The following is an 18,819-nucleotide window of genomic DNA, read 5'->3' as shown; positions in this document are numbered from 1 at the left end:
AACTCTTGAGATTGTTCTGAATTAACTGACACAAAAGTACCAATCTAAAAAAAAAGACATACTCATTACAAGCTAAAGTCGTGCATAAAAAAAGTCCTACCTAAGTAAATATACAAATCAACAAAATGTAGACAATGTAATAAAGTTAAAGTCCCTTTTTTGGTCCCTCTGACTGATACATTGTTTTTTTTATGACATTATCATATTACTAACAGTGAATCGTCAGTGTGTCAGACTGTTGTAGGTGCTGCAGGTGGAGCTAGTTTGATCTGCTTCATACAAAGTTCTACATACAGTGACAGCAGATAAGTCTGACGGATCATCATATAGTGGGAGAAGGAAGAAGAAAAAGCAAAGTTCTGTTCCACTAATCAATTTTCAGTTTTTCATTTGTGATAGATCATTTAAAGAATTATTAAATTAAACCATATGAGAAATTCAAAGGGAAAAATCAGCATTTGGTAGAGATGTTAACAACTTAGACATCTGAGGTGTGAGCTTGACTACACACTGCTTCTTGTAAGAAACTACAAAGGTTGGAAAGCACTTGGTTTAATTTTTAACTGTGTGTTGTAATTTCAGAGCTTGGTGCATTGTTCACTGAGGAAAACCTTCAGCATAAAAAGCTGACGATTGCAGTGAGTAAGAAAGGACAGTTTTTCTCAGTAGGGTAGTAGAATGTAAGGATAAAGTAACATGTAGTGGGCTCAAGCAAAGTACAAATGCTTCAAAGTTATACTTAAGTACAAGCAGTTATTTTCCACAACTGCATAAAGTGGAATATGAAAACAAAAGACAAAAAATAATTATCACAGCCTTATTTAAACACTGGCACCACAATATTCAATATTCAAAATCACATGGGGAAAGTTCAGCAGTCTCATCCCATCGAACATTTTTTTACTGGATTTTGATTTACTTAAAACAAAAGCCTGTCGCTCAAAATGCTTTTAAGTATATAACACTTTGTGCTGTGGTAAATTTGTTTTGTTTTTTTGTTTTACAAGTTTCTTCAATATTTTTTACACAAAATACAGTATATTATGAAAAATACAAAAATAGACTTACTGAATTTTCATGTCTAATGCAAAATAACATTTAAATGTGTAGCTGTTTACATTTTTTTTAGCATAAATAGGCATTCACAAATATTATTATTTTTTTATTTGTTGTTAAATTTCAAAAAATAAAGATGCATACCATAAGAACCATAAGAACCATAATGGCAGGAGTTTTTCAGAATAAAGGCGCCACTACTACTGCTCTGGAGCGCTCAATGTTTGACTAAAAATTAGTTTAAAAAAACCACAAAAAGACTGCAACTGTGGATAATATTTGGTAGCAATCAGCAGGGTGTATTCAGAATTTTTTAGTTGTGCCCAGATATAGGCACTAAAAATCCTGCGGAAAAACTCAGGTATCCTATGTCGCATGTAGAGTGTTTAAAAAAAAGCCAGTTTAATCTTTTATCTCGTGAAGTATCACTCTGACTGTCACCATACTCTACATTTTAAAGCTCCCATTGGTGCCAATCATAACACAAACAAGGGTTCTACATTTAAATCAGCTAAAAATATAATTATTTTACGGATACTTTCTGCTATTTTTATACAGTTCTTGAATATTAGAGTATTACACCATTTTTAAGGTATTTTAGTGTGTCACAATTGCTGCCAGATTGCCAATGATTTATCCAGCTATCTTTCTTTCTTAGAGAAATTGGAAACTATCAGCTTGTGTGAAACAGTGGGGATTGGCTTGTACAACTCTGTAATAGATAACAAAACAGATGGGAGTTTTAAAAATATATATTATGACTCATACCTCAAAAATACTCATAATTTAATATATTTTTAAAGTGATGTCTGTTGTTACATAGGTGGCCTACAGTAATAAAAAAGAGGTTCTCCTATATTTTTGTTTGGAGGCAAGATATAAGGCATACATCTGGTTCCATTCTCCCTTGCTATTAAAATATCTTCAAATTGCTGTAAAAATAAATCTCAGTTGCAGTGAATGGAGATGCGTTATTTTAATGGCTCTGGTTTTGATGGCTGCTGCATCACATATTAACTCAAAACAGGCTTCTCTGCAAAAATTTCCAGCAAAATCCATCGGAATCAGGTTCTTCAAAGCTTGAGGAAACCAAATCTCCAAGAATATTTTATTTAACCAAAATCCCCAGAATTTCCAGGATTTTTTTCTTCTATTTAACACATGTTCAAAGTGTGAGGAACGATGCTCCAGCTGTGTTTTCACCGGAACCAGAGAAAGGAGCATCCCGGAAAAGGAACCGTGAACAAAATGAGGAGGTGTTTTTGAACATTTGGCAGAAAACAGCACTCTTGCAGACTCGTCCTGTGCTGAAGGACAACACGAAGAGCTTCCCGAGTGAAGAGGAAGGTTTTAAAATCCCAAAACAGGCTGCCGGTGAGTTCCTGCTCGAAGGTTAATGTTATGTAATTTCACATCTGGGCAAAAGCAGCGGCCATGCAGTCATTGAAAAATCCGGTGCTGAAGCAGGTGTTAAGGCGTTTGTGTTTTCACTTTGGCAGTAGGGTGAGTGACTGAGTTAGTGGACCGCCTGGTTTTACTTGGTTTGGTTAAATAGTTAGCATGTAAATATAAAGACATAGCTGACAGCGACGCTTCCATGTACCGAGATTATTTTCAAGGGAAGCTAAAGCTAAAGCTAGCTAGCTGTTATTGTAACCAGAGCTAAAGCGGCGACTTGATTTTAATGTTTAAATTTTTTAACCTATAAATGAACAGACGACATGTCAATGACCGACACATGAACTCACAGTTGCAACACATTAACCAACGTCAGTAGTCTGGTTTCTACATATTTCATCACAACTGCTTGCTGACATTTGCTAACTGATAAAGGCGTCACTTTGTATGTTTATGTAAATCAGTTTAAAAGATGTTTGGAAGAAACCTGAGCTCGAGCTCAGTGTCGCTGTGCGCGTGACTTTTACAGCTGATAAACACGAGCTTCTGATTCAGCAGGTAAGGGGCGACTTAATGGAAACGTATCTGGTCTAATGTGGTACATTTGTGCATTTTAACAACTCAGAAACTGAGCATTAAAAACTCCTGAAGACAATCTAGTCCAGATTTGATCAGGATGTATTTTGTGGTTTTAGATCTGAACCTAGTGTAATGTGGTCTAGGCAGGAAAAAAGCAGTGAAAGCTCCATATTTTTTTGCATTTTCTTATATGCATTAGGAGCCTGACAATAATTTATTTATAATAATTTATTTAATTAATTATTTTTTTGCCTTTGTAGTACATCTAGTCCAAACTTGTCAAGTCTATTTTGTGTGTGTGTGTTTTAGATCAGGACCTGGTCTAATGTGGTCCAGATGTAAAAAAACAGAACAATTTCCCTTTTCAAAAAAATTTCTACAAACAGAGCAAAAGTTTGGTGTAACAGATTTGCCCGCTTGAGCATAGTGGTTATTGTTTTGTTTTGTTTTGAATTTGTAAAGGTAAGGGTAATAACATTTCACACTAATTATCTGCCTAACAGTTGAGCAACTCTGTTTTTTTAAAAATGTGTTAGTTTATAAAATCTTGTTAATAATTGTGGTAATCAAGTACATACCACCTAAAATTTATCTTATATAACGTGGTAATACTAGTTGGAACTTACTTTGTAATGAGTAATCAACTTGAAAACTTAGGTTTATGCCATCAGTCATTAACTAAGTGGTAATAAACAATAACTTTGAATGTAGGAAATAAGCTATTTCCTCAACTCAGCGTAGTTTGTTGGTTGAATATAATTCATTAGACATTTTTATAAGTCACAAAGTTTGACAAAAACTGTTGCAGCGATTTATTTTGTTGGGCCAAACATTATTGTTTCGACTGAAATGCCTTTTCAAGCAGGGTTTTGTATTGCAATGTGATTTGATTGCATTTTTTTCTCAGAATTTTGCCATGACTTTGTTATGCACAGCTGCATTACAGGATTTCACAAATCTGAATGTTTAGTGCTTAAAGAGCTTTGAAGGATCTGAAATCTCTCTTGCATTATCAAGTCCAGAAGTGACACATTAGTTGTGCTTTGACCAAGAGGTTTGAACTTTAAATTTCCGTCTGTGAGACTACGAAGATCTTTAACTTTTCCTTCAGTTGTATTAGTTTTTATGAATTTTTCCAATTTTTGTGATTTATTCTGTCATGCATTTGTTTAAGTTAAGGTAATAATTCTATCTCTTGGAGGCCTTATCCACATGTACACAGACATTTTTTTTAAACAGGGCTCTTACTTCTGTGTTCTCAAAAAAAAAATACAAGTATAAAAAAAAAAAAATCCGAAGCAAGGAAAATCTAACTGAAGGACTGTGAAGAGCTCACCAAATCAACAGGCTGTGATACAACCCAGTAGGCTCCAGTAGGCTGCCAACAATCAAGGAAGGAGGAAATCACATGCATAGACTGATTCTGATGTGTCTTGCCATCAGTATAGTGGAAGAGAAACTGTACACTCATGAGTAAATATAAGTCACCATTGCACAAAATCCCTTTATGTAAATATAGAAGATAACGGCATACACTGACCCTCACAGGCCAAAACTCTATTTCTCCCGGTCTATACTACAAATGTTACTGAATATCGTCAAGCTGAGTTTTGAAAAAGCTTAATTTTCAGCCACCTAAAACTGCACTTATGTGAACAAAAGGTCAGAAACTCTGAAAATAAATGTTTTTTTTTTTTTTTTAAATACCGCTGTACATGTGGACAAGGCTTTTAAACATCAAGATCAGTGTGCTGACCACTTGTAGGAAATGCAAGTCAGCAGCTCTCCCTTTCCTTTTAGTGCTTCCTTTCAGGTTTCGCTTACCCTTGTGTAAAACTGACTTCCTCCAAACTCGGAGCCAACACTTTTGGGATTCTCCTGAGTTACACGCTGCAAGCCAGCAGATCCTGAATGTGCAACATATCTCCACTCACTTACACAAACTACATTTATTTACATGAACTTTGTGTCTTGTGTGACATTTTTCCAACCCTGTGTATTTTTAAGGCGAATCACACTGTTCTAAACTTATTCTGATGACTCAGTGTTCCTCAAGGGCTTAGCACAAGCCTCCTCATTGTATTTATTCGCTTCATTTGGTAGTCCAGTTTAGCTTAACAAGCTGCTCAAGTGGAACTTTCTGTGCTTACTGATGCCTTTACTTTATGGTCAGTTCCTCCTCTAACCACAGTTATTCATAGGTTTGCACCTCGTGGCAGTCTTGCTACATTTCCTTTCATTTCATTGCTTCAGTTTGTCGAACAGTGAAAACTAAAGTGACCTGTGTTATACTCTAAATAATTTAATAACGCTTAAAAGAGCTTTGCATTTTTACATAAACCCTTGCTGCTGCAGCTTTAAACATCGGGATAAGCCAAGCAGTTCTTCTCATTCACTGAATCATGCTCTGCTTGTCCTTTTTAAGGTGCTTCTGAGAGGCATGAATGACTTTGCAGTTCTCAACACTGGGCGCAAGATGCCCCTCCTCGGACTGGGAACATGGAAGAGTGAGCCCGGAAAGGTAGAGGCTGCGGTTTTATCCTCTTCAGTTGCTGGTGCTTCTTTCAAAAAAAATATTTCTTAGTGATGTATAAAAACAAACATAGCATTAAGCACAAGTTATCCATTTGCTTTTCTTCTTTTTCTTTGTACTCCATTAAAATGCAGAAATACATCTGTAACAATTCTGCACTAATCAATATTTTTCTGTTAACAGTGGATCAGATTACCATATGCAATCAGAAGTGTGCAGCCTTCATTTCTCGTCACTAGACTCTGCAGCTCTCTCAGCTATAGCTTTGTAAAACAGCCCCCATTTTTTTCCTAGCATGGGCAACATTTGCATGCACTTTGAAGAATATTGAATTTATGGATTCTGGGTGTTTCAGTTTTGTTAAATAAAGAAATTCAACTTTAGCTTTTTCATTATTTTTTTTAACGATTTTTGGCATTATAGCCTCGAGACAGATTTGAGTTCTCTCTGCTTCTAGCCACAGTTGTGCTGTTTCCACTGAGGTGCAGAACTTTGTATTGTCTTGAAAAAATAAGCCCACGGTGAGGAAGAATTAAAAAACATCCTAAAACTACTTGGGGTTCAGAGTGCTTCACTGCCCCTAAGTGGACAGAAAATCAATTATGCTGCTTTATACTCTTGACAAAGATCTATGCCTCAGTTTAGTATTATTTACACCACTATCAGGGTGTTTATGTGAATGAGAGGCTTATTCTCATACTTATTCTAATACTTCAGTAGGTGCTGAGTATTTACCCTTTATTTCCACCCGTTATCAATATTGAATGTGTACTCAGTGAAGCAAGTTTTCCATGCCTTCAGATAGGTACAACATTTCAGGTTTGCTTGTTCATATTAACTGCTGTGGTATCCCTCTTCTCCCTGTACAGGTGAAACAAGCAGTTGTTTGGGCGCTGGAGGCTGGTTATCGCCACATTGACTGTGCAACCATCTATGGAAACGAGGTTGAAATTGGAGAAGCCCTACAGGAGACGCTCGGCCCCAACAAGGTGAAACAACTTCACCAGATTGTATTACAACCTCACAATTCCACGTAATAATGTTTCCTGTCCACTAAGGCAGAATACAGTATGCTCTTTGGTTGGATATAACAGCTCAGCCATGAGTTAGATGTTACAATTTCTGTCTTTTGGATTTCAGTGTCCAGCCTGGAATTTGTCTGTAATATTCTGAATTTTCCTGACTTTACTAAAAAAAAAAAAAAAATCATACCTGACATGTTGTCCAGTCCCTGAGAAGAGAGGACGTCTTCATCACATCCAAGCTGTGGAACACCCAGCATCACCCAGAGGATGTGGAACCGTCCCTCCTGAAGACCCTGAAGGACTTGAAGCTGGAGTACCTGGACCTCTACCTCATCCACTGGCCCTACGCCTTCCAGTGAGCTCAACCTTCACAAGGTCTAATACTGAGATGATCAGCTCGGTATCCTGAGAAAACCCGCTTTGTTTTCTCGAGTTAACGAGCTGATTAACAAGTAACCGATTAACTCGGTAGTTAGCTCAAACATTAGATTTTAAAGTGATTTCAAATTATTATAAAATATTGTTCACAAATCTGTCTAAATCTGTGACAGTGAGCACTTCTCCTTTGCTGAGATAATCCATCCCACCTCACAGGTGTGCCATATCAAGATGCTGATTAGACACCATGATTAGTGCACAGGTGTGCCTTAGACTGCCCACAATAAAAGGCCATTCTGAAAGGTACAGTTTTGTTTTATTGGGGGGGGGGGGGTCCACTCCTCTTCAATGGCTGTGCGAAGTTGCTGGATATTGGCGGGAACTGGTACACACTGTTGTATACGCCGATCCAGAGCATCCCAAACATGCTCAATGGGTGACATGTCCGGTGAGTAAGCTGGCCATGCAAGAACTAGGACGTTTTCAGCTTCCAAGAATTGTGTACAGATCGTTGCAACATGGGGCCATGCATTATCCTGCTGCAACATGAGGTGATGTTCTTGGATGTATGGCACAACAATGGGCCTCAGGATCTCATCACGGTATCTCTGTGCATTCAAAATGCCATCAATAAAATGCACCTGTGTTCTTCGTCTATAACAGACGCCTGCCCACACCGCCACCATGGGCCACTCCAACCACAACACTGACATCAGAAAGCCGCTCACCCACACGACGCCACACACGCTGTCAGCCATCTGCCCTGAACAGTGTAAACCGGGATTCATCCATGAAGAGAACACCTCTCCAACGTGTCAGACGCCATCGAATGTGAGCATTTGACCACTCAAGTCGGTTACGACGACGAACTGGAGTCAGGTCGAGACCCCGATGAGGACGACGAGCATGCAGATGAGCTTCTCTGAGACGGTTTCTGACCGTTTGTGCAGAAATTCTTTGGTTATGCAAACCAATTGTTTCAGCAGCTGTCCGAGTGGCTGGTCTCAGACCATCTTGGAGGTGAACATGCTGCATGTGGAGGTCCTGGGATGGTGTGGTTACACGTGGTCTGCGGTTTTGAGGATGGTTGGATGTACTGCCAAATTCTCTGAGACAGCTTTCGGTAGAGAAATGAACATTCAATACAATAGTCAAATCTTGCCACATCTGTGGCATTGTGCTGTGTGATAAAACTGCACCTTTCAGAGTGGCCTTTTATTGTGGGCAGTCTAAGGCACACCTGTGCACTAATCATGGTGTCTAATCAGCATCTTGATATGGCACACCTGTGAGGTGGGATGGATTATCTCAGCAAAGGAGAAGTGCTCACTATCACAGATTTAGACAGATTTTTGAACAATATTTGAGAGAAATGGTGATATTGTGTATGTGGAAAAAGTTTTACATCTTTGAGTATATCTCATAAAATGTGGGAGCAAAAACAAAAGTGTTGCATTTATATTTTTGAGTGTAATTCAAGCAGGAAATCCACTCAGTTCCCTCTTTTTATTCCCCAGACGAGGAGATGTTCCTTTCCCTAGAAAGGAGGATGGAACCATGTTGTATGATGACACAGACTACAAGCTGACCTGGGCTGCCATGGAGAAGCTGGTGGAGAAGGGCCTCGTCCGCTCCATTGGCCTGTCCAACTTCAACAGGGGGCAGATCGATGACATCCTATCAGTGGCCAGCATCAAACCAACCGTTCTACAGGTACGGGATGTTTGTGATGATGAAGAGGATACCTGTAACGTGCCTGAAGTGACATTGGTATTTCTGTGCATGTGATGGGCAGGTAGAGAGCCACCCCTACTTGGCCCAGGTGGAGCTGCTGGCCCACTGTCGGGATCGGGGCCTGGTGCTGACAGCCTACAGTCCACTAGGTTCTCCTGACCGTGCCTGGAAACACCCGGATGAACCAGTTCTGCTTCAGGAGCCTGTGATCGCTGCCCTTGCAGAGAAATATAAAAAGTCTTCTGCTCAAATTATCTTGAGGTGATTACAGTGGGTACGGAAAGTATTCAGACCCCTTGAATTTTTTCACTCTCTGTGTCATTGCAGCGATTTGCCAAAATCAAAAAAGTTCATTTTATTTCTCATTAATGTACACTCAGCACCCCATCTTGACAGAAAAAACAGAAATGTAGAAAATTTTGCAAATTTATTAAAAAAGAAAAACTGAAAAATCACATGGCCATAAGTATTCAGACCCTGTGCTCAGTATTGAGTAGAAGCACCCTTTTCAGCTAGTACAGCCATGAGTCTTCTTGGGAATGACACAACAAGTTTTTCACACCTGGATTTGGGGATCCTCTGCCATTCTTCCTTGCAGATCCTCTCCAGTTCTGTCAGGTTGGATGGTGAACGTTGGTGGACAGCCATTTTGAGGTCTCTCCAGAGATGCTCAATTGGGTTTAGGTCAGGGCTCTGGCTGGGCCAGTCAAGAACGGTCAGAGTTGTTCTGAAGCCACTCCTTTGTTATTACCTCCGCCAAGGAGGTTATGTGACACCCGATTTTTGTGTGTCCGTCTGTTAGCAAGATAACTCAAAAAACGCCTGGGCAGATTCAGATGAAATTTTGAGGGGATGTAGACTATGGTAAGAGGAAGAGCTGATTTAATTTTAGTGGCAATCTGGAAAGGATCCTGGATTCTGTTTTTTTTTTAGTATGTTTTTTTTTTTTAAGTATGTGTTGTATTCCCAATGCGTACTAGTATTTTGTCCCTTATCACTCACCAGAGTTCAAGTGGGAGTAGCAATGCATGCTGGGATGTGTCGTTTACCTCAGTTATAATCAGCGCTCGATTTAGACGGTCGCCGCGAGCGCCGGGAATCATGGCAGGTTGATGACATCATACAAAGTGGCTGCCTCCATGAAGAAAACATGATGGGCAGTTCAGCTCGATTTCGACGGTCGCCAGGTTGCCATCTGCGACGTTTTCAGTCGCAAATGGTGACCTGGCGACCGTCTAAATCGAGCGCTGGTTATAATGAAGATCAATGTGAGCGGCAGAGCAGCAAATAAAGCTCCGATAGAATCTTCAATAAGTTGTCTTATTTCATGCAAACCACAACATTACATGGTGTCGGAGACTCATCTGACCGTACGCTTCTAAAGAAAGGAGTTAATGATGGATCCATTGGGAGTGCCTACACCGCAGATGGATTGGGATTCGGCAAACCTTCCCAACGCATGGCGGAGATTCGTGCAGCACGTAAAGCTCATGTTTTCTGGACCGCTAAAGGGAAAGGAGGAAGCGACCCAATGCAACTACTTGCTTTTGTGGGTAGGAGAAAGAGGCCGCGATATTTTTAACACTTGGACATTGACCGCAGATGAAGCTAATAAGCTAGGCACTTATTACGGACGCTTTGAAGAGTACCTCATGCCTAAAACTAACACGATTTTTGCAAGATACAAGTTCAATGAGAGACTGCAAGGCGAAGGGGAGTCTTTTGAGCATTTCGTTACTGAGCTAAAGCTACTTGTGAAGCAATGTAGCTATGCTAATAGTGACGAGATGGTGCATGATAGGATCGTATTTGCCACTAACTCACCTCATGTAAGAGAGAAGCTGTTAAATCAAGGCTCAGACCTTCAATTCCAGCTCATGATCCTTTACTGCATGGGTTTCCTGTTTTCAATTCAATTCAATTTTATTTATATAGTGTCAATTACAGTCAAATTGTCTCAAGACGCTTTACAGAACCCATATGCCTGACCCCCAGAGCAAGCCCAAAGGCGACAGTGGCAAGGAAAAACACCCTTTTAACAGGGAAAAAACCTGGAGCAGAACCCGGCTCTATATAGGGGGGACCCATCTGCCTACTGGCCGGGCAGGTTGAGAGGGACAGAGGAGGGCAAGGGGGAGGGATGGGAGGAGAGGGAGGGGTGGGAAAGCAAGGAAAGTACAACACACATTTGGATACATGTATGACAAGATATGTGACACAAAGTATAAGCTAACATTGAAAACTGACTCATAGTTTACTCTTATGATGTATGGCTCTGACATTAAATATACTACATATATAGCTAGCAGTAAAATTCAAACAGTACATAGATTAGCATAACAAGTATAGTATTTCTTCTCTATCCTTGGCGGAGGTCTGCACTCTGAGTGCTTTTCTAGTTTGGAATGTTTCTCATGGTTTTCTGCATGTTTGCTATAATATCGTGGATATTTGACATGTCTCTAGATGTTCTGGGGATTCGCCATGATATTACAGATAATTGTCAAAATATTCTGGATATTTGTCTTGATAATCTGGATGTTTGTTGTAATATTCTGGAATATATATTCTGTAATATTCTTTTTATTTTGACATACTAGATATTTACCATGATTTTTAACTTGAAATTTTTTTGATATCAGTCAGGAAATTCTGGATATTTTCCCTGATTTTCTCAATATTTATCATGATATTCTGGATATTTGACTTGATAGTCTCAATATTTGCTGTAATATTTTGAGTATTTGCCATGATATTCTAGATATTGGTCTTGATATTCTGGATTTTTGTCCTGATATGTTGAATATTTATCATGACATTCTGGATATTTTAGATATTTAATACTTGGATATATTTATTGTGATATTTATTGCAATTTTCTAGATATTTGTTTTAACAGTTTTGACTATTGTCCTGATATTCAGAATTTTTGTCCTGATATTTCAGATATTTATCTTGACATTCTGGATATTTTTTATGATATTTTAGATATTTGCCATGTCTCTAAATATTCTTGGTATTTGTTGTGATATTCTGGATATTTGACTCTATTAGTCATAATATTTTGGGTATTTGTCCTGATGTTCTGAATACTTGTCATGATATTCTAGATATTTATCTTGATATTCTGGATATTTGTCATGATATGTCAGATATTTATCATGACATTCTGGATATTATTCTGATATTCTAGATATGTAGCACAATTTTCTAGATATTTGTCTTGATATTCTGGATATCTGTCCTGATATTCAGGATATTCATTGTGCTCATGTTTCAGGTATTCGTCTTGAAATTCTGGACATTTGCCATGTCTCTAAATATTCTCGATATTTTGCCCTCATATTCTGGATTTTTGTTATGATACTCTGGATTTTTTAAAAACAATATGGCATTCTGGATCTTTAAGGTACTCTGGATATTTATTGATAATCTGGATGTTTGTCCTGATATTCTGGATTTGTTTGTTGATATTCTAGATATTTGTCAGGACATGCTGGATATTTTTCCTGATGTTCTGGATATTTGTCATGATATTTTGGATATTTTTTTACATCTAAATGTTCTTGATATTTGTGATACTCTGGATTTATATTCTGATATTCTGGATGTTTGTCCTGATATTCTGAATATTATTCCTGATAGTCTGGATATTTTTTTACGTCTGTATTTTCGATGACAGTCCGCCTGTTCTGTCTTATAATTCTGTGATAAGTCTTTGTCTGTTCGCACTAATCTTCTTTTTCTTCTTCTGTTTTTGTTTCCGGTGCTGCTGCTGCTGGTGGACATGTGAAAGCAGGTAAGAAACCAGCTCAGATAAAACAGATTCCTCTTTTAGTGTCGACAGTGAGCTCTGGTCCGTCAGGCCGAGTTCCCTTTGCTGTAATCTGCTGACACTCTGTTTCACAGGTTTTGTTGACCTCGTCGCCGCATTGCTGCAGCTTCTTCTTCTTCTGCTTCTCAGAACACACGCTTTAACCCTTTAACCCGTTAAGCTTCAGTGTACCGCCGGCGGTACACTTACTAATTTGCATAGGAATTTCAAGAATGTCCGAAGGCTGCAAACACGATTATACAAACACTATACGTCGATGGAAAGCTTAGATTCTCATGAATCCACCGGTATAAACCACTTTCAGATGTGATTACCACAGCGGGTAATATAAACACATTTGTCCGACAAACAGCGAATATCCATCCATCCGTTCTCTATACACGGCTTCAACGTACACAGCGCGACTCACATTTCCGGGTTCATTATTACACACAGATGAAAATATTCCACAAGAAACAGCCATAATCCAACCTTGGACATCCAGACGACACAAGCCAGTAAACTATTTTGTCCAAAACATGTCCTGAAGTCGGTATAAAATCCACAAATCGGTCGTTTTCAAGGAAATGCACCTCCCGATGCGCGTCCAATATTCCCTGTATTTCTCGTCATATTTTTTATTTACAAATAAAATATTAGCGATTTTTTTTTTTTTTTTTTGTACTGAAAATGGCTGGAATTGACTGAATTAAAGACTGGCTCTTATTGATCCATCAACGACTTCTTGACTTGGAGGAACAGTTTTTCATAGAATGTTTTAAAGCATGTGATGCAGTTTTGAATGAGTTTGTTTGTTTCTGCTCAGTGTGAAGATTTAGAGGCAGAAAGCTTCCGTTTTATTGCAGATTTAATGTCCGAGGAATGCAAGATTTTAGCTGTAACGAGTTGGTCCTGTCCGCTTGTTGTTGTTTTGTTGCTTCGTTTTTGTTGCATCTCATTGATTCCATCTGTCTTTTTCTTGTTTTGTTGTATCTAGTTTCCATTACTTGTAGTTTTTGTCGCTTCTAGTTTTTGTTACATGTGGTTCTTTCTGCTCACTGTGAACATGTAAAGACATAAAGCTTCAGTTTTAATGCAGATTTTAGTTGCATGCAGTTGGTTCCTTCTGTTTTTTGGCTGTTTTTTGTATGTTTTGTTGGATCTAGTTTCCTTGCATGCAGTTCTTTCTGCTCACTGTAAACATTTTGAGGCATTAGGCTTTAGTTTTATTGCTGATTTTATTGTCTGAGGAACGTTTTTGTTGCATGTAGTGGGTTCCATTTGGGTTTTATTTGAATCTAGTTTATGTTGCTTCTGGTTTTCTTGCATGTGGTTCTTTCTGCTCACCGTGAACACTCAGTTTTCTTGCAGCCTTTGTCCGTACTCAGATTGTTTCTTGGTGTGGCTCAGACTTCAGTGTTTTCTCTGCAGCGTACAATGATATTTTAGACAATAGTGTCCTTCCAGCTCTGAATCAACAGTTTGTGTTTGTCTTTTTCCTGTTTCGACCTGACAATGTCCCCGAGCACAAAGCAGCTCCACAAAGAAGTCCTGACCTCAGCCTGATCAGCGGCCAGACTGCCGTGTAGCTCCAACTGCACCAATCCCATTTTTCTGAGAGAGAGTTCGATTTCTGGAGAACGTTGAGGTGAAAACGCTGGAAAGACGCTAAAACGTGGCAGATGGTGAAAGTAGCTCAAGTGGAAGTTAGAACGGAGTCACCGAAAGTCATGTCAGCGTTTGAATATAAAGGAGAAAAGCTTAAATATTTCCCTTTTTTTGTCAGTTGAAGTCTTTGCAGCTGCACTAGAAACAGTGCTGAAGCTGCTGCAGGACAAATAAACTTAATTAAATTACTGAATTTGTTGCTTCTCTTTGAAAGGTCTGATTTTGGGCTGATTGTAGACAGATGAAGCCGCTTGAAGACCAGATTTTGACATTTCGTGTTCTAAACGAGTAATCAAATAATCGTGATATTACTCAATCAGTACGGAAAAGATGTGTCAGTTCCAGCTTTATTAGATTTGCTTTAAAATCCTGTCAGGTCTGCAGCTACAGTTTCTGTCACGGCTCTTCTTCTTCTTCTTCTTCAGCTCACAAACTGAAGGTTTTGAACAGAATTCAATTCTGCCTGGTTTCAACTTATTTTTGCCATTATTAGGCCGATCTTTCCGCTAATAATGAGACTTCGAGCTGCAGACGTCTCGCTTTCTCTTCTCGTCAGAGCGTTCCCTCAGGTGGAGCAGAGACAGACTTTATTAGGCCGATTAAATATTCATCCTAAATATTGTTTTCCTGCACGTCTTTCTTTGCTCGACTTTCACGTCTTTTCTTGAAAACTGTCATCGTGTGCAGGAGGAGCAAGGAGTTTTCCTGCATAAAGTAGTTTTAAAAAGTGAATCAGCCGGTTTCTGTTCTTCCAACCTCCAAACTGCACGGTGCGACTCTACAGTTAGTAAAGCTGACGGCAGAGAAACCGATGTTCCAGGTGATCTGACTCCATAAACGAAACGGAGTTCAAAAGTTTCACTTAAAACAAGTTTTTATTTTACTGTTTGAGCAGATTCTGGTTTCCTGCAAGTTGCATCTGGTTCTCATTGCATCCAGTTTTATCTTTGTTGTATCTGGTTTTTGTTGCTTCTAGTTATTGTTGCTGCTTCTCATTTTGTGTTTGTTGCATTAGATCTGTGTTGCATCAGTTTTTTTTGTTGGTGACCACATGCGACCCTGCATTGGTTGCACGTCGGCTGTGATTGGTTGGTTGTATTGCTGCGGGGCTGATTATTGGTTGAAAGGCTTTCAAAGCAGTTGAGGAAAAAACTGAATCCAGTTTTATATACATCAATAAACAGCTTAAAATAAATTTGCAAAAATTTCTACATTTCTGTTTTTTCCTGTCAAGATGGGTGCTGAACTTTTTTGATTTTGGCAAATGGCTGCAATGACACAGAGTGAATAATTTCAAGGGGTCTGAATACTTTCCGTACCCACTGTATACTCTGCATGCTGTCTGTAAACCCTTTGCAGAATATGTTTCTTTATATTAAAAAAAATCTTTTAAGATTTCAGTCAGTGAATCCCAAAACCTGCCACTGGGTCTTCTGTAGGTTTGGCATGTTATCTTTTAAAAACTTCCCACATTGCACCATTTAACATCAGGCTTTCAGCTTTTTGACGGTGTGGGTTACCTTCAGTAAGTAGACGGTTGATTCAGACACATGATTGCGCTACTTGTTTGCTGTTCTAAATGAAAAACTGTAGGTAAAGAGGACCAGAGAAAGGACCACACAAATTAAATTTCAAATGCATATCAATGACCACCCTCTACTTGTCATTGGGTGACTTTTAGATGTTGTGTCATCCAGTAAAATGATGGAACATATAAGTGACTAGGTATCTTTTGTACTGCCCTACTAACCATTTCCACTTTATGCTGCACTGCCCACAAATGACTGTTAAACATAGGTGTAGAAACAACTGCTACAATACAGTAGAGCTTGGGGATATGTCAGTATTATAATGTTTTTTTTCTTAAGTAAAATGTTCTTTGTTTGGTCAGTTATTTGGAAATCAAATTTAGGTGGTCATCATTAAAAAAAATAGTTAATTATATGTTAACTGATTTATTTTAGAATTAAAGCTCATACGCTATTAGTCCAAAAAAAAAAAAAAATCACCATTTCAGTCTGATTTTATTTCAGAGCCAGAAAAATAAGATTCAGTGACATGCTTTTACAAACTGCATTAAATTGTGCACTGTTGTGGTGAAGAAAGTCTTCCGCAGCCTCACATGTCAACACAAATCTCTTGTATTTCCAGATGGCAGACCCAACGAGGAGTGGTATCGATCCCCAAGAGCGTGACGGAATCCCGTATTAAAGAGAACTTACAGGTGATGGGAAAGTTTTAGTCACAGCCGTTCATTTCTATGTCATAAAACTTTTTTTCCCACATAACCTGTTTTAATAAGTTATTCTAATATAGCACTATCTTATTAAAGTAGATTTTTAATTGCTGCCATTCTATGAAGCTAATTAAAAAGTGTGCAGGTTTGTTTCCATTTGTGGTTCAACTCTTGAGTAAAATCGCAAAATACATTATTTTTTGTTTGTTGTCAGGTGTTTGACTTCACCCTTGAAGCAGATGAAATGAAAAGTATCACAGCACTGAATAGAGGCTGGCGCTACATTGTACCGATGATTGAAGTAAGTGCTTTCTATGATGGTTAGTACTAATAGTGTTGTATTTTAGGTTTACGGTCTTCTAGAAACCTGTTTGACTTATGTTGCTCATTTTATGAAATATAACATGGACACCTGTGGTCTTTATATGTCTTTGTATGATTTTAATAAAGGTGGTGTTCTCTCTAAAGCTTTTTATTCAGCCTCAAAAAGAATCTGATTTATATAGCGAAGATATTGACATGAAATGTTAGTTTCTGGAAGCCATAACAGAATTAAAATACGAGCATCAGTTCTGAAAGACACATGCTGGATAAGGCCTTCTCAAGCAGTTTGGTTGGATAACAAAAAGGTTTTTGTCCTAGTTCAGGATAGGCAGTGAATGTATAGTAAATAAAATTAGTCTGCGTTTTCCTGCTATTTCAGATCATTTGATAAATGAATATGTCTACTATGCTCGATCAAACAAAACTGCAGTTAACAAAATTTGGCACTCCAGATTCTCCTATTTCCAGGAAATCCTGAACAGAAGCAGTCAGAGCTTATTGTACGATCAGCAGAGTGGCTTTGAAAGCAGCCTGGATTAACAAGTGAACATGAAGTTGTTATTGAAAGGCAGACGGTAAAATGTGCCGACTTTGATTTTCAATCTTGCAGGTGGAAGGAAAGCGTGTTCCCAGGGATGCAACACATCCTTTCTACCCTTTCAACGACCCGTACTGACAAGTCACACTACACCCTGAATTTGTGCCTTCAACAGCCCCATCAACACTTCACCCTCTCACACCACTGATCAATGTTCCTGGATCCTGCCATTGCAGTTTGCCCCTTTAGCTTTGGTTGAATCCTGCACTTATTAATAGAACATTTTAAGTTACTGTTGGTGATGGAGACTGGAAAATCTGGTGTGACTGTATACATATGGTATGTGTCATTTTCTAAATAAACATTTTGTTACTTCCCTTACAAGTGTCTTTATTTAACCATATACCAATATGTTAATACTGTAATTGAGATCAAGACTGCATTTTATGTTTGACTGTACATTTTGTGGGTCACCTAACATAAGTCACTTTTTCCAAATACCCAATAGGGCTGCATAACTTGGTAAAAACTGACAAACTCAGTGTGTTGTAAACAAATTCTGAAACACATCAGTGCATCCAAGAATCCTTAAATCTGAGTAAATGATATGCTACCAGACAGGTTATGGAAAATGGGAAGTGTGAGGTTTCTCTTGCGTCAAAGAGCAAGTGCGATGTGACTGGTGGGGACATGGTAATGTCACAGTGAAATGAAATGCTGTGCAGCCCAAAGTATACAGATCAGCACTGACTACTGCAGGGCTGCCAACTCTCACGCTTTGGCCGTGAGACACACGCAACTCAGTCCCTTCACACACTCTCATGCCACCCTCCACCCGTACCTCAGTTAACCTTGTCTAATGTCATGCTTTGCCTGTTGCGGGTTTGGTTTTTTTCAGGTTCCTTCTCAAATTGAATTTTCCCAACCTTGGAGGCTTCATTTTGTTTAATGAACCTTTTTTTTCATTTTACCCTCTGCGATCCCTACCCCAATCCCAAATGTCTTTTTTTTTTTTATACCTTTTCCTAAGACCAGCAGTGCGCTTTAGGTGCAGCAGCCTGACTGAGTTTGCTTTGGCAAGGCAGCTCAAACTAGTTTTGTTGTATATGAAAGTGTGCAAATGACAATAAAGTTCTTCTCTCTCAACCTCTAACAGAATCAGGACAGGAACTCTTACCTTCTGGACAACCAACGTTGTTTCACAAACAAGAATACAGAGTTTTTGTCTTTTTTATTGACCAAACTTTTCAGGAAGTAGATGAAGAATAATTAAAGCTCTCATGTAGAAATCCAACTTCTTTTGGATCCTTGTGGAGAGTTTATTCTTAGAGTTTGTAAAGCTGTTGAGGTTTTAGAGTCACATGGATTGTTTTGACATTTAATAGAGAGTTTAGTGTCTGATTGTAATTCTGTTCATCCATCCATCCATTCTCTATACACCGCTTTATTCTCACTCGGGTCGCGGGGGGTGCTGGAGCCTATCTCAGCTGACTCGGGCGAAGGCAGGGGACACCCTGGACAGGTCTCCAGTTTGTC

General features: G+C 38.8%; 1 protein-coding gene across 4 annotated transcripts; it reads left to right on the top strand.

The window, feature by feature from the left end:
• The first annotated feature begins 2,255 nt into the window (after positions 1-2,255).
• akr1a1b (aldo-keto reductase family 1, member A1b (aldehyde reductase)) lies at positions 2,256-17,660 on the top strand. 4 transcript variants are annotated; one of them, XM_022216876.2, is made up of 9 exons: positions 2,256-2,430; positions 5,459-5,554; positions 6,436-6,555; positions 6,795-6,946; positions 8,487-8,682; positions 8,765-8,964; positions 16,337-16,409; positions 16,636-16,722; positions 17,356-17,660. In XM_022216876.2, the coding sequence occupies exons 2-9, from the start codon at positions 5,474-5,476 to the stop codon at positions 17,419-17,421; spliced, it is 975 nt and encodes a 324-aa protein (XP_022072568.1). In that variant the 5' UTR covers positions 2,256-2,430; positions 5,459-5,473; the 3' UTR covers positions 17,422-17,660. The 4 variants fall into 4 exon arrangements, with proteins under 4 accessions (XP_022072568.1, XP_022072493.1, XP_022072636.1 ...); XM_022216801.2 differs by having other exon boundaries at positions 2,429-2,559; XM_022216944.2 differs by lacking the exon at positions 2,256-2,430 and adding an exon at positions 2,874-3,012.
• The last annotated feature ends 1,159 nt before the right edge of the window (positions 17,661-18,819 follow it).

Source organism: Acanthochromis polyacanthus, chromosome 4 (assembly GCF_021347895.1).
Source record: "Acanthochromis polyacanthus isolate Apoly-LR-REF ecotype Palm Island chromosome 4, KAUST_Apoly_ChrSc, whole genome shotgun sequence".
In the NCBI taxonomy this organism is placed as follows: Eukaryota; Metazoa; Chordata; class Actinopteri; family Pomacentridae; genus Acanthochromis; species Acanthochromis polyacanthus.
This window is presented reverse-complemented; position numbering and strand designations above follow the sequence as displayed.